The sequence below is a fragment of the Vollenhovia emeryi genome, unplaced genomic scaffold (genome assembly GCF_000949405.1).
Source record: "Vollenhovia emeryi isolate VEMERY1.0 unplaced genomic scaffold, V.emery_V1.0 DF939134.1, whole genome shotgun sequence".
NCBI lineage: Eukaryota > Metazoa > Arthropoda > Insecta > Hymenoptera > Formicidae > Vollenhovia > Vollenhovia emeryi.
Window position 1 is genome coordinate 1,671,138 of NW_011967232.1, and position 15,806 is coordinate 1,686,943.

Here is a 15,806-nt window from a genome sequence, read left to right on the forward strand (position 1 = left end):
ACGCGTTCCCTCCTTTTTCGGTTATCCTGAGAGTTTTACAAAAGATCGAGCGCGAAGGTTTGAGTGGCGTAGTTATCGTTCCGTATTGGGAAGCTCAGCCATAGTTCCCGTTGCTCTTATTGTTGATTGAGGTTAAATCCATCATTTTCAGACCAAATATTAATTTGATTCGTTCTTCCAGCGGGGAGGCACCCGTTGTGGCACCAGCTTACGCTGGTTGCCGCGAGGTTATCCGGGAGGCCTTCATCAAGAGAGCAGTGCCGCTGGAATCAGTAAACGTTGTATTCGCATCCCTATCAGAATCGTCATATCGTCAATACGACGGTGGATTAAGAACATAGTGAAATTTCTGCAATATTAACAAAATCAACCCCTTCTCAGGAACGTCGACGGACGCATTAGGTTTAAAAAAAAAAAAAAAAAAAACGAGCGTCCTACAGTTCATTAAGCGTCTACAGGGCAGCGATAGCATTAGTTCCGGGCCCGGAGATAGGGAAAGACGACATAATTCAGCGACTTTTTCGAGGGGTATCAAGAGTGAAGCCAACGACTCCCAGATATGACTCGACTTGGGACCCCAAGGTGCTTTGTTGGCCCTAGTTACAGGGCACCGCATGCAGACTCTGTTCTTGATTGACATAAGAAATATTCGTCAAGTGAACGAAAACCGTTGCAAAAAAAAAAAAAAAAACAGCCAGCGCGGCGACTACCATTTTTCACTCAGGACAGATACATTTGTGTGGCTACGACTCTACTTTCGTACCTAAAAAGAACCCGAAACTTACGCGAATCTATGGTAAGATTCGTATCGCTTAAGAAGCCTTTTAAGGCTATTAAGGCGGTGTCTACGCAAACACTCAGCCGATGGCTAAAATCTGGGTTATCTCATAGCGGCATAGATGTCGAGGTTTGTAAAGCCTACAGCACGCGACATGCGGCAACTTCAGCCGAAAAACGTCAGGGAGTTAGTATAGATTTCATAAGGAACACAGCTGGTTGGTCAAAAGACTCCGAAAACTTCGCGCGGTTCTACGATTGAGAGTTACTCTCGGAAAACGTGCAATTTGCAGAATCAGAAAAAAAAAAAAGTTTTTTATAAGAGATATACGCCGTAACTAACTTTAAACAACTACAACTATGATCTCGAGGAAGAGGCGCGAAATACAATTAATGATTAAACGAACTTACCTAAGTGAAGTTCAATCATGATTGTATGAGCGCCTCTTCCGAAGAGATCAGTCCCTCCCTCCCGTCTATCTCAACAGAGACACCCAATAAATACAGTTACGGCTCAGCTTTGAAGAATGAAGATGGCGGCGCGAGGGCGCGCGAGAGCGAGAGTATAGGAGATTTTCTCGCTTTAGCTTTGAAACTTGTGGCGACACTGGGGAAGCGGGGGTACTACAACTACAACTATGATCTCTTCGGAAGAGGCGCTCATACAATCATGATTGAACTTCACTTAGGTAAGTTCGTTTAATCATTAATTACATTTACTTTTGCACCAGAAACGTACCCTTCAAATCATTTTTTATATACTTTGACTTATTCTTCTCTCGAATTCACTTCCTCCAAAAATATTTCAAATGTATTTAACTTTTTCCATTTTCTAATTCGTCTTTCCTGTTTCTTTTATCTCTTAAGAGATTTCATCGTTATGTAATTTCCTTGTTTCCTGTGGCGTATAATCGAAGCACGTGAAAACTTAATATTGATTACTACTTATTATTATGCGACGCGTTTTCAGTACTATTGACGTCATTCTAACAATTCTTTCTAACATATTAAATATACGCACGTGGGCTTCTTTTGAAAATCAATTATCGGCATGCAAAAATAAAGGGCAGTGATTTAAGACAAACTTCGTCTAAATTCCTCGATCGAATCGTAATAATAAAAACAATGTAACAAATAATTTCAAGACAAATGTCCCGAGACTTGTTTCTCCCAAGTTTCTCAGCGAATAGCGACGGTAATGGGCTTTAAACAGAACAGATAGGTATATAATATCACGAGAACTAAAGATCCTCTATATTATTTTTGCCCTTACGCATCAAGTTCAAGTTGCGTTCAAGTTTAATAGAGTATTCCTGTTACTTTTTACAAATTTGCACGAAAATAATCTGTTAAGTTTTCGCTACTGTAAGTGGATTCGCGAATAATAACATTATCATTCTTGACGAAGTTAAGGAGCTTAAGAAGCTACGGACAACCGCAAGTTAAGCCATCGGCGGACTTCTCCCGGTCTGAATGCGGGATTACAGCTGCATGCTCCTCGATCGATATTGTATTTTATACCACAAATGAGACGCAGGACAACGCGACATTAGCCGCGTGAAAAAGCAGCGACGAGCGGCTACCAAAGGTCAAGTGAAGGCGCGTGTCGCGAGATTCCATCTCGCATATGCCTAGACTGAGAAAAATTTTCATCGGTTAAACCAATTGAGTAGCGTTTCCGATGGTTAATTTTTCCGATTACGTTTTCCGATAAAATTATGAATACATTCGATGAAATTTATCCGATGGAACTTAATTCGAAAACCGATCACATTTTTCATCGGACACATCCGTTTGTTATTATGTAAGTGGATTGTCCGATTATATTTGATCGGACATTTTTCTCAGTGTAACAACGCGGCATTCACCGCGTACCGTAACACTGAGGAAGGCAGGCGATGTTCGTTCGCGATCGCTCCATTGTCAGACCATTTAGATATGTTTCATTGGTAGAGACGTGCGTGAACGCGACGCGGGTAGAGGCGACGCCTCGGCCCTTTGGAAATCACGGGAATCGTATGCATGCACTCGCCGCGGGAATCGTGCGAAGCATGCGATCAAAGCATTAAATAAGCTCCCGCGTTCAAATCTGATATAGCCTGGCTCCTTTCGCAAGCCTCGTACCACGGTATAGTTTTCTCAATCCATTACGCCTTACGGAATTACGGCGTTCTCGCAAAATGATTTCCCCGCCGCGAGTATATCAAATAAATCAAGGGAAAGAGCGTAATTGAGGACTCCGTGTTCAAAATGGTCCTCTGTTAACCGTAATTTATGTTGCACTGTCATGGAAAGTCGAAGCCATAAAGATAATATACGAGATAATTGAGGTTTTCTGATACTGCGGGCGCAATATTAATGTTATCGGAATTAAACCAGGCACGAAGACGCGACATTTTCGCGCAAAGTATATTCTTAATAACGCGTGACATGGAAAAATGAGCTAGGCAGAAAAAGCCGTATTTTTCCCGATCCTAATGATGATGGCGCTGCAGTAACGATACTTAAAATACACACGCTTATTATCTATGTCCTTAATTGCAACGCTTTACTATTCAGCGTCTTGCTTTACTATTCTGCGATTAAAGCGCGCAGGCAAATTACGGTTAGTAGGGTAATTCACGATCGATGGAGTTATTTAGTTCAAACGACCTATTCGCGTTAATGGCGATATGAAGCGTATCTGTGACACTTGATATCTGGATTAATTGCCGAATAAAAACACAGCGTTACGTTAATAACAGCGCATTAGTAGCCAGATGGCCGGCACTTGTAAACTCGTGTACGAGTTCCAGTTTCCGCTTCGCAAATGAAAGGACGGCGCGACGAAGCGGCGGAGGCCCGGGTTTTCTCCTCCGCGCCTCTTAAATCTTAAGCAGAGACAAATGAAGCTGCGAAGTCTAGGCGCGACTTACCGTTAGGAGGGAACTCGTAGAAGAACGCAGATCTCGGGCTCAGACAACTGGAACAGAGGAAAATTACGGTTAAAATATGCTAACAATTAAAGGAACGGCGCCGCTTGGCAAACCGCCCGGGCGTCTACGCGCTTTTCCGCTCCGTTTCCCATTCGTTTTCACCCGCGGCGATATTTCGCCGCGGCGCGCCGCCGGTTACCGGACAAACACGGTCAATACGGGGTCGCATCGAAGTGACGGGTATCGATGTTAAGCGTAATAGAGTGATTGCTCGTCGGGATTTAATACTTCCTTTGATACGCGAAATGGATCGGTCCGCGCGCATTTCGATACTATTACACGTCGATAATAAATTTATCAGTGTTTACGGAGTTAATATCAATTTAGTTAGTGCGTATTATTTCAAATTTAATACGTATTACAGCGGCGCGATTTGGCTTCTCGCTCGAGTTTAACGCAGTCATTTGCGTAATGCGTAAAATAGCATGATGCAAATTACTCGAGAAATATATTCCTACGAGATTATCTTCCGCGGAACAGAGAGAAGGGGAGGAGGGGAGAAAAAAATTAAGATAATTATTCGACAGTATTTAGTGCTTAGTGCCGATATATTCATCCCGTAATTCAAACACTGAGAAAAATTTCCATCGGATAAACCAATTAAATAGCGTTTCCGATGGTTAATTTTTCCGATTACGTTTTCTCACTTCCGGAACTATGCATGCGTTCATGTTTCATGTCGTGTGAAAAGAAACAAGCAGAGAGAGAGAGAGAGAGAGAGAGAGAGAGAGAGAGAGAGAGAGAGAGAGAGAGAGAGAGAGAGAGAGAAAGGGATAAAGAAAAAAGCATCAAAATACATTTAATCTAATTTACGAGATAACAGTATTAATTGATTTGCAAGATCGCGATTCTGAATAAATATTAAGAAAAGGCATAACGATTGTTTCTTCGTTTCTAATGTACGCGAATGAAATCAGAGTCACCATGATTTTTCCCCAAGTTCTGAATGTACATACAAATGAGCAATTGAAATATAACCGACGTAATGACATGGACGATCGTTTTCCATTTAACCGTACGGAAGGGCATGCCTAAATTCCGATGTACGTGTCTCGGGACACGTGAAGCACACCGTGTCGTCGTAAATGGCGGTATTTGCCGAAGTATCCCAAGTATCCGCCCGAGCCGGTAGACGCAGTCGATCTCTTACGGTAGATCACGCTGGAATGTGCGCGCGCCGGGCGATTTCCGGCGTTTCAATGTTAAGGGTCGAGCGCGCACTAATCGTCTTATTGGCCGATCCAACGTTCCCGTTTCTATCGAAGCGTCCCGCACAAAGCGACCCGAACGCCAGGAAGTCGAGAAGTGTCGCGAAGGGCACGGGCACACGTACTCGCGTGCGACGCGACGCGGGGAGGATAGCCCGAGGGACGGAGCGAGAGGACGAAGAGGTCGGTAGTTCACGTGCCAGAGAATCGGTAATAGCGCGTCGTATCTTGCCTCAATGTATCCCGATACAACGCGCCGTAATACTAACCGCATACTAATAGGACCCTTTGACGAAAAGCTAACATCTCTCAGCGGGTAAACCGCGTTGCAATTCCGGTCGGGCCACTCCTGGCCTTCTCGCCGGCGCGGCGCGGCGCGGCCTCATCCTCTGTCTCCACCTACGTGGTCCATCGTCCGGAATCGATTGCCTCGAGTAGCCCCTTCTCCTCAATGGATTCGAAATAGATTCCGGCCGACAACACGGTACAAACGAAGAACATCCTCTCAAAGATCGACACCACACTCGGAGGATACGCGCGACAGGCTGTTATTCGTGACGTCCATTTCACGAGAGACGAAGAAATTCTTGCCGGCAGTTTGGCGAACTTTGTTCTTACGGAGGAGGCAACCCGTATTTTTCGTCTCTCGCGCGATTAAATCTTCGGAAAGTTATTAAGTTACACCTTATTGAAACCCGAGAGCTATTTACTCCAGAGTCGCAAAATCGATCAACGCCGATTTGTCACGCCGATTCGAGCGTTCGGCTGTATTGGCCTGCCGCTCCCGTTAAAGCTTAGAAGGAGCGATTGGCTTCTTTCTTAGGTGGCGGCGAACGTCGCTATGTGCCAAGTAGCAATCGATTTAGGGCTGTTAAGAGTCATGATTACCACGGCGGGGGGACGGGCGTCGGAGGGACGCCGTACTTCCGCAGTTGAACGACACAAATGGATGGTAAAACGTTTCCGCCGCCCGCGCGGAGAATCCTGATGAAGCCGCGGGAATGAGAGTAAACGTGGAAGCCGATGTAAAATATGCAAGGCGGCCTATATCGTGGATGTTTCGTGCGCGCGATTGAAAATTGTAGGGAGCTCCACTCGCTCTTCTGACCTGTTCGGTGTCGAGCTCGAGAACACTCGGATATGCAAATTCTTCCGACGAAGCCAGCGCGAGCATTCTCGGCCGTTGCATCTTTCGTGTTATTTCTCGCTTCTCGCGCGCGGCTTCTTCCGGAGAGAGAGATGGACTTTATATTCACTTACATATAACATTTTCCCTGAAATGCTCCGGAAGTCTTATCGGACTTGTTGTGCGTCTTACATTTCTTTTCGTGTCGTTATAATATTCTTTATTAAGACTTCCCTTGGCGCTCGAATTAATGTTTAATGACGAAAGAAAATCAATAGGCGAGTAATTCAAAAGATTTACTAAGCTAGTATTATAATGTATTTAAAGAGATGCTTTTTATCCTTACTTCCATAATGACTCACAGTTAGTCTCATCTTTCTTCTCGTAAACTATTTAAGATGAAGGAGTTTCGAATGAAAAACTCGTGGCTCTTGCATCCACTGCGAAAGTGCATGTTGTATAATTTCACGCTCGGAAAAAAAGATACACGGAAAACTTTATTTTACGCGGCGTGAAACATGGCAATTAGCTAAATTGCAAACTAGATTCAGTATTTTTTTTTTGTGTGGATGAAGACACGCTTGCGGTTGACGCCGAATACGTAGCGCGCAGGTGGCGAGAAGGGCATAGAAACGGCACGTATCCGGTTTGCTGCATTAACGTGATTCCAGTATAATCACGCGCGATACATTTGTAATAATGAATGAATTTACGAGAGAATAGCAGTTTCCGTCGTTATTCACAAGCGCACGTTTCTCGTTGAAATTTCAACAAAGTCCGTTGTTTTTGTCTGACAAAAATAATCCCGCGTTTCATATAAAATGCACGTTACCGCAAAACTCACGTTTAGCATTACGATATTGGATTACACTTTTAACAATCGCATTTCTTTCACGCACGAAAAGTAATAAATATCTAAATTCAACGAAATCTAGTCGGCGCTTTACAGTCGGGCGGCGTTGATTCGGCGCGCTTCACAATTTTGACTGAAACGAGATTTCCAGCGTACGGCGACGTGAAATTACAAACATGGTTTTAATTTTGATATTAAAATATGTTATTAAAATATTTTTGAGCCGTCAAAAGAATTAACGCGTTAAACAATAGTCTATTTATTTTACTAGAATAAAAAATTTCGGTAATCTTGCTGCTGCAACTTATATGTACATTATAATTACATGTTATGTAATATTTAATTTATTTTGTAGTATTTCAATAAAAGCTTTTATATAAAATAGTAGCAACAAAATTATATAAAATTTTTAACAAGTTTTCAAAAAATTATTATATAGTTTTATCGCCTAGTATTCATCAATTCTTACATAAAAACATTAGAAAAATAGTAATTATAATCGCTACCGTCAGAGTCGCATACAGTTCTTGCGTTTGTAAATCTTATTATTGGTATTTATGTACAAAATAATACCAGACCGGATTGTGGACTGCATATTTATGTTTATGGACTCGGGTGCCATTTCTACATAAGATGTAGTGTAAACTTTTCCACTCGGATGAGTCACAAGTAGGATCATCCCTAGGTGTAGAACGGGCTAACTGATTAGCTAACCTGAGTTAATAAAAAGAGGTACAAGCGCAAAAACTATATTTGACTGTGTCAGCCGTGCAATTGTCAATGTTAACAATCGTAGCAGCGACAATATTAATAATAATAGAAATACTTCTTCTAATGATCGTCCACTCGACATATCGATAATAAACGGCCTCGCAACGAAGATAACGAAGCATCGTTCGTACAATCAGGCTAAGCGTGCAATTCGAAATCCGGTGCATTCGGAATCGCTCTGCGTTCGGCGCGCCGTGTAAATACATCTGCGCGATGGTCATACGTGCGAGAGACAACGAGACGGCGATCCCCGGGAGTTTCATCCGGGCGGAGCGGCGCGCGGAAATCGAAAAATCTGTTTTGTCCTGCGGGAAAGGGGGAATCGATCGGCCGGAACGCGGCCCGACACAATCGGCAGGGCGGCCGGATGCGAGCGCGCCGAAATATGGCAAAGGACTAAAACTGCGATTACACGCAGGGATAACGGGCGCGAGGTCGAGAGTTTCTGCGGCGCGGATAATCGAGCGCGCGCATTCTGGCGGCGCGACGCGATGCAACGCGATGCGACGCGACGCGACGCGACGTGCGCGCCGACGAGTCGATAGGATTACCTGGCCGTCGACACGACAAAACCGACCATCGGCCGTAGCTGTCAGCACGTCAGTCAGGCTTTACTTCGCCGCGTTATTGTTCGTTTATTAATTTATGACCACGGCCCATGCGATTGTTTATAACGCGAATGCTCCGGCGTCCGTGCGCGCGCGTAGTCGAGCCGCCGAGGCCTATCGTCAAGCGGTCGCACGATTAATTCCATCATAAATTATTTTGAGGCTCTTATCGTTAAAGTGATACAGCGATGACGATTCGGCCCGATGAAGATGACGAAAATTGCAACGGCCACAACGGCCATCGTCGATGATGCAAAAGGGATGTAAAAGAAAAATTGAAAGGCGTGTTGATACATTAGTGTCAGTCTACAATAGATGATTTAGGCGCTAAGCCTTAAATCTTTTATGTAATAGCTGCAAGTTAATTGGCTACACATTTCTTGGAACTATAGAACTTGGATCGAGTTCTAGCAATGTGGATACAGGCCTTAAGAAATTGACCAATCTCAGTCGACTACTCTTCCCATTTTCGACTGTAATTAGCCAATTTCTTCAGAAACGCAGCAGCCTCGCGAAAGAGATTTCAATAAACGTGCGAGCGGAAGATCCGAGTAACAAGGATTTAATATATCTGTCACGACGTACGGTTCATGCGCACCAATTGGCAGATAAATCCCACGGGAAGCGAAATAAGACGCGCGCGTCCGAAAAAGAAACGGACTAGTCTACTGCATTATGATAATGACGTTGCATCCGCGCGGGCAAATACCCGTGGTGAAAAGACGTGACCGGCCAGTCGGACCGGTCGGTTGCGTCATCGCGGCGAGTGATCGTTAAACGCATCATCGACCGTGTGACAAACAGCCCGGCGGCTCGTCGGCCATGTGCGCAACCGCGTATAATTAATGCAAGCGATCCATTCGTCAATCGGACGCGATATCCATCTACGCGTTGCTAATGAATTCCGCGATCATCGTCTAGCCGCTTCGACGCGCGTTTCGACAGCAGGCACGACGGGTTCTCTCGCACGGACAAGAGCGGCTGCGGAGCATTTCCCTGCCTCGGAGTCTCTCTCGGATTATATTTTATCTCGACGTTTATTTCTTTTTCAATATAGGCGATTACGTATGTAAAATCCCCAATTAGATTGCGCGTCTTGGCCGGGATTAATTGCACACGATCGATAGATTTCGCCTCGCGCTACTCTCTAAATGTCAATCAGTGGATTATCACTGAAAACAGTGAATAATCACTCATTCACAGTTGTAAGTGTACCATTGCGATTTTCAGTAGTACACTTTCAGAAAGGATTTCCGTTACCGAGACAAAAAATATTCTTGACGCATTTATATTTCTCACAACCTCATTTAGTAAAAACAAATAAGACAATGTCAAAATAAAATCAATAATTCTTTGGACACCAACACCCTGTCACGGCTCTTAGTCCTTTATTCCTTCAAATTTGTGTTTATCACATTTGAGCCATACTTAAACTTTATTAATATAATAATTCTTATTCTCCTCTATTCAATTAAAAAAGATTGACTTACTATATTGAGACAAGAGTAACTTTATATGTATAATATTTTCTTGCGTTTAGAGTAAATTTTTCTTCCATCTTACAACGCACGAAGCTGGCACCGCGATATTCGACAAAAGACGATATCGTTTTATTCTAGATTTTAGAACTTTTCATTTAAGATTTTTATTTAACATTTAAGTCTGTTGATGCGACCTATCACTATCTGTGGAATTTACTGTAAGTTTGAAATAGACATTGATGACTGCTTTCATATTCTGCCCGTTTCTTGCTAATTTTCTCCTCCTGACCCTCACTCCGACAGTTTTTAATATTTTGCAGAAATTCATGACGTGGAGAAAATAATTTTGTTTTTTTTGTTAACGCAGCCTAAACGCGGTAAAGTTCATTCGTAGATTGTGCGATTCGCCATTCCGGCAGGAATATCATTATCGCGGTGAGGCTATTAGAAATTTTCTACGCTATCACGTGAAAGTCGTTGGTTGAAACATCAAGCGTGAAAGGAGACGCGTACCTCGGCGGTTTTTCAATGTTCCTGCGGCCCGTCTTGTTACGATACCACGCAGTACATGCTTTATAGCACCGCGATAAATTACCATGAAGCCGGTAATTATTTTTGCGTATGTGAGTAACGGAGACTCGGACTCACTGCGCTAACTTGCCGAGTGTTGCGATGAAATTTACGAGCCCATTAAAAATTCCCGCCTAATGTTCTTCGAGGAATTTTTGTAACCAAATAAGTTCTCGATGATACGCAATAAAGACATAACGCTGCATACTCTCTGATAAGCTTGTCCTTTCGATAATCATCGTTGTCCAACTCTTGTTACCCCCGTCCTATTGGCCACCTTGAGATAACTATGTTGTAACATGTCGCGTGATAAGGAAAGCAATTAACTGAATGTGTAAAAGTGGATACAGTGATTCGATCGCTCGCACGCCGATAACGCAAAGACATAATTATATTAAGTGCTTGTCAAGTTGCCTTAATATTTACCGACTTGCGATCTAATCGGTTCACGGTCGATCGATTTATCTCTACAGCTTGGATTGTCTCCGGTTCCAGTATTTTCTATTATACGAAAACTATTATATGCTCGCACCCCCCTCGATCCTTTTAATTTAAAGAGAACAATAGACGCGAGCGTTACTTGAAGAATGCTATTTTCCGATTCCCGTTATTTACAGCGGCAGAACACCAATTAAATCCGCAAAAAGCTTCGTTCAATCGATCGTTATTTCCGAGCAATTAATTTTATGGTCGCCGCAAATTAGTGCTGCTCCGTGGATTGGGCGATAATTAACTCGCATGTCAATATCCGTAGTATTCGAACTTTACGAAATTCTTAAGACTTTACGTGCAAGAGACTTTCTCTTCTTAATCAGCATTCGGAAAATTAGTGCAAACTGCAACTCGTGAAAAGAACTATCTGCCTTTTTTTTACGTAATTTCAAAAATAATTTTTAGCAGCTTTACAGATATCAATAATCCGCTTGATTTGCGGCAACCTGCGGTTTTCTCATGAGACTTCAGTGGAATTAGTTCGCGCTCTGTGTCATTATGGAACCGAGTCATAGTACGGAGTACGCGGATATGACCCGTGGAGGTGTACTCATTCGCAAAAACGAGCGTGCTTATCGCGGCAGTGAGAGGAGAGAGCAATTTCATGAGTTCGGTGCCGTGGTTATTCGCGCGTGCACGAAAACAGTCGATGGCCACGGCGCGATAATGGAATTTAATAATGCGATATGCGTTCTCTCTTCCCCCCCCCCTCTCTCTCTCACTCTTATGTCCCGATGCCCTTCTCTCCTTTTCGCCCTCATCGTCTTTCGGTTTCTCCTCCTCGCAACGATGCGGCACGGCATCGTTGAGCAAGTGCACGGGCATGTCGGGCCAAGCGCGCTCAGTGGCTCGGTTCGCCGGTTAATTAGCCATTAAATATCAAGCAGCCGGCACGAGACTGCACGCAGATGGTATTTCGGATCAGTTAGAGCAGTTAGCAATGGGCAATTACGGATAATAAACAGACTGCGCGACTGCGGCAGCGAATGGCGCGCGTGGCGTGTTGTACGAATGGTCCAGGAAGCCGAGTGGCGTTCGTATGGTGCAGAGACGCATAAAAATCAAAATATCGTGAAACATAATGAATTTTTGACCTACGGAAAATTGATATTTTCTTCTCAGATCTCCGACGAAAGTTCAGATCATCGTACACTGATACAAAAGTTTCGGGGATTTAACTTTGGAACATTTAAAATTGAAAACGTGCAGAATCCAACAAACGACTCGAATTTATTTCGCGTTGACAGCCCAATTTTAGATTTCGACCGTTTTGAATCTGATATATTCGTACGTGTCATCTTTTTTCGGTACAAAACGAATATTGAGCGCACCGCAAAAGTACAAGCGCTTCATAAACATGGAAATTCGGCGTCGAGGATACATTTGCGATAATCATTTTGCATTTCGTTTCAAGGTAGATTAATTAATCGGCACGCCCAAAATATCGAACCAACTGGATAAACCATTAACATCAATATTTAATTATTCCCGCGCACTACACACGCGCGCGGGCGCGCGCGTTATCTGATCCAGATTGAATTCAGTTAAATGTGAAAATCGTCCTGTTCCGAGCTTTCTCGGATTTGCTGTATTCGACGAGCATGTTCGACGTCGGACGTTACTGATCGCGATTTGAGCGAGTGATCGATTGCGCCGCGCCGGATTTCTCTTACCGTAACAAGTCTAGCGTTCGAATAAAGTAGCAGCAATTGCAGTTTTTTCAGAGGGTCGTAGATCTCTCGTTTATTCACAATTTAATGAAAACACCGTTTAGTATTTAGAAATTCACTTATATGTGTAAAACAAGTAATTGATATACATATAATAATGTTACAAGTACATGACATTAAAACAAAGCAGAATTATTACACGATAAATCAAATATTACGTCCATATTTTTAGAAAATTTAGAATAAAAGAAAAGTTTGTTCCTTGATTAACTTATATCGAGTTGTTATGCAATTGTGCTCGTTTTCGCTCTACACTCTATACGTTAATGAACAGGTTTTAACATAAGATGCGTATTACCGCGCACTCGAGCCAGACTATATTTAGTCGAACGAGTCATTGACATGTATGTACAATAAAACGCATACACACACTAGACAGACTTCTTACCTTTGATAGGTTGCCTGAGGTCCACCCGGTGTCACGGCGGTGGTCGTGTTTTGTGTGGCGAGTGCGAGCTTCTGCTGTCGATGTTGGAGCATCTGCCTGCTGAAGACCCCGTATCCGAAGCCATAGATTTCGTCCTCCTCCTTGTCGCTGAGGCAGCTCGAGGGCTGCGCAAAAATGGAGATCGTTCGCTCTTTTCCTCTATCTATACGGGGCGGTAGGTTTTGCTTGCGAAGCAGTACTGGCTACCACTTACGTTGTAAATGGGAGGAGACAGGAGAGATGGTATTAAGAACTCGTTACATAAAAGTAGTGTTGCTGTGACGTGGAATTTTGTTTGAAAAAATAAATGGCGTAGTTGGACGTGAACATCGGTACAATTGTGTTTTTAAAAACGACAAATCCAATGATCTAATTACACGAAATGTTCTCCAAATAATAATACTAAATTATTATCAAATTTCCGTAAATCATTATTGTGCATTATAAGACTTTTATGTAAACTCTAAGGAAATAACTTATTATTTTTCATTTAAGTTTACGTGGCTTTTATATTATTAAAATTTTTAATTTAAGACTTGTCCGTTAAAATAGGATGCAAGAAATTTGAGATAAGAAGGATAATTCGATCAAATTTTTTATAAAACAAAATCGAAATAAAATTTCTTCTTACGCATTCTCCAGAAATATTTTTCTTCCCTTTTTTTTGTAAAACTGCGATTATGCAAGTTAAAAATTGGCTATGTATTTATTTTTTACAACTAAGTTAACTTTTTCCATTTTAAACATTTGCGAAATTATTGTTATGTGGTATTTAATTAAGAAAACAAAAGTTTGATCGCATGAAAGATGCGTTGAAATCGAGAAAAGGGAGGGAATATTAAACGAGACTCGATAGACTAAATTAAGCGAAAGAATCGAGCAATCATTTTCGCGTTTAATCAAAACGCGATACTCTGGAACGAGTGACTTTTATATTAATTTTCGAAATCGACACATCGTCGATCTTCGAGGCAGCCTGACCTTAATAGTCAATCGATTGCACACGTTTGAAAACTCGATTAGCCGCGGGGAGAAAGACTGAGTAACGAACAATAACCGATTTAAGCTGGGATCGATAGGGTCTACATGGTTAATCGCCTTAAAGCACTTTAGGAAGTTACTCGCGGAGGAGTCCACGAACCCGCAAACGCAAAGTGTTTGAACTTGAGTGAAGGATTTCCCGCCAAGACTCTCGTTTGCTAAACATAACGATTCAAATGTGTATGAAAGATAGAGACCCTAATTAAAGAGATATTAATCAGCATATTAAAAAAAAATACTTATTGTATCCACTTATAATTCGTATAATAGTCTTCCTGTTTCAATATGAGGATTGAGCATAATCACCTTCTACTAATTACTTATTACCAATCGAGTACTGTTAGGCTCGTAAATTTCGTCGCGAAAATGGTTAAAACGTAATTTTATCCTTATGAATACGTTTTTCATCGATTGCTCGGTATATACGCAATCGCCCCATGTCAGACAATTTTCTTCGTGACAAAATTGTCCCCGGCCGTCGGGAAGAGAGACAAATGCTCGTATTGAATCAACTGGACGTGTTCTTCTCGCGAGTTCTGTCCCTTCGAAAGCAATTTGGCCAAGTGTCAGGGGAGTAGAGTAATAAGAAGAAATCGCGGCGATAGACAAGCTACTATATGTCACCCTATAACCGCATTATGCCGCCCGCGGAAGCAATAAAAGGAGAGAATCGACGCCCCGGGAAGGGGGCAAATAAAAGCGAATATGAGGGATTTACTTACCGAGTATTTTCCGGGCACGTAAATGGGCTGTGAATGACTGGTGGTGAGCTGCGTGCTGGGCATTCGGGCGGGAGCGTTCGTTTCTCGCCGGCGTAGCTCCTCGAGCGGCTCAAGAACGTCCCCGTAATGCGTCCTGAAGAGATCTGCGTATCTTGAGGCGAGTCCTTCCAAATACCCCCTCTCGCCCTCCTGTAACACGCAACGTTGAAATGATAAGTTGTCGTAAAATTGGAATATGCGAAAGCTTGTGCGCACAGACGTGTCCATTATTTTATGCGTAAAACATATGAACATAAATAATGCAACGTGAGATGCAAATTCGCGAAAGAAAATTTCGTAACGGTATGTTTTTAAGATGATCGGGTCCCTGGGGGATCGCTGCGTCGAAAATCGCGAATATGCCGAGTGATAAATACATTTTACCTTGTTGCATCGCGGCGTCAGAAATCACTTGCGTGTGATTGAGTAAATTTGTATAAAATGCGTTGTAATTTTCCCATCAGTCGATAAATTAATAAATTACCGTAAATTTTTCAACGCAATCGTCATAAGATCAATTCACGTTGGAAATATGGAACGCATTTAGATTAATTATTGAGCTATTTATTCATGAAGGCTGACAAAAGCACGGGATTTTCCCATTATATTGCAAATAATAACGAATGACAGACGTGTTATCCGAATAAATGGGATAACTACGTCGCGCGCGTATAGCTTTTCGATATAATCGGATATACATTATCGCAATCGCAATATGTTTAAACGGGCTTTGCTCTTGCTACATGAATACCGATTTCTTTGGTATAGATTGCAACATATTAAATATATTAGACCTGTTCTCCCTCGGCAGATATGACCCGCGCATTTTGCACAGCATAGTGTGCGATTTGAAAGCAACTTGAAAAGTGTCTGTTAAATTAAACTCGATGAGTAGAGAGAGTCGCCGTTGCTTCCACTCAATATGTCATTCATTTAATTAAACAATGGAGTAAAAAATCATAAAATGGATTGAATAAAAGGTGTTT

At 42.5% G+C, this 15,806-nt stretch overlaps 1 protein-coding gene across 3 annotated transcripts in view; it reads right to left on the reverse strand.

Moving 5' to 3' along the window:
* LOC105567803 (SAM and SH3 domain-containing protein 1-like) overlaps positions 1-15,806 on the reverse strand; it is a 359,731-nt gene that overhangs the window by 78,496 nt on the left and 265,429 nt on the right. For all 3 annotated transcript variants that reach the window (XM_012022997.1, XM_012022999.1, XM_012022998.1), the window contains exons 2-4: positions 14,782-14,970; positions 12,980-13,143; positions 3,693-3,739 (exon numbers count right to left, since the gene is read on the reverse strand). In XM_012022997.1, the coding sequence (XP_011878387.1) occupies positions 3,693-3,739; positions 12,980-13,143; positions 14,782-14,970 (400 nt within the window). The remainder of the gene's footprint in view (positions 1-3,692; positions 3,740-12,979; positions 13,144-14,781; positions 14,971-15,806) is intronic.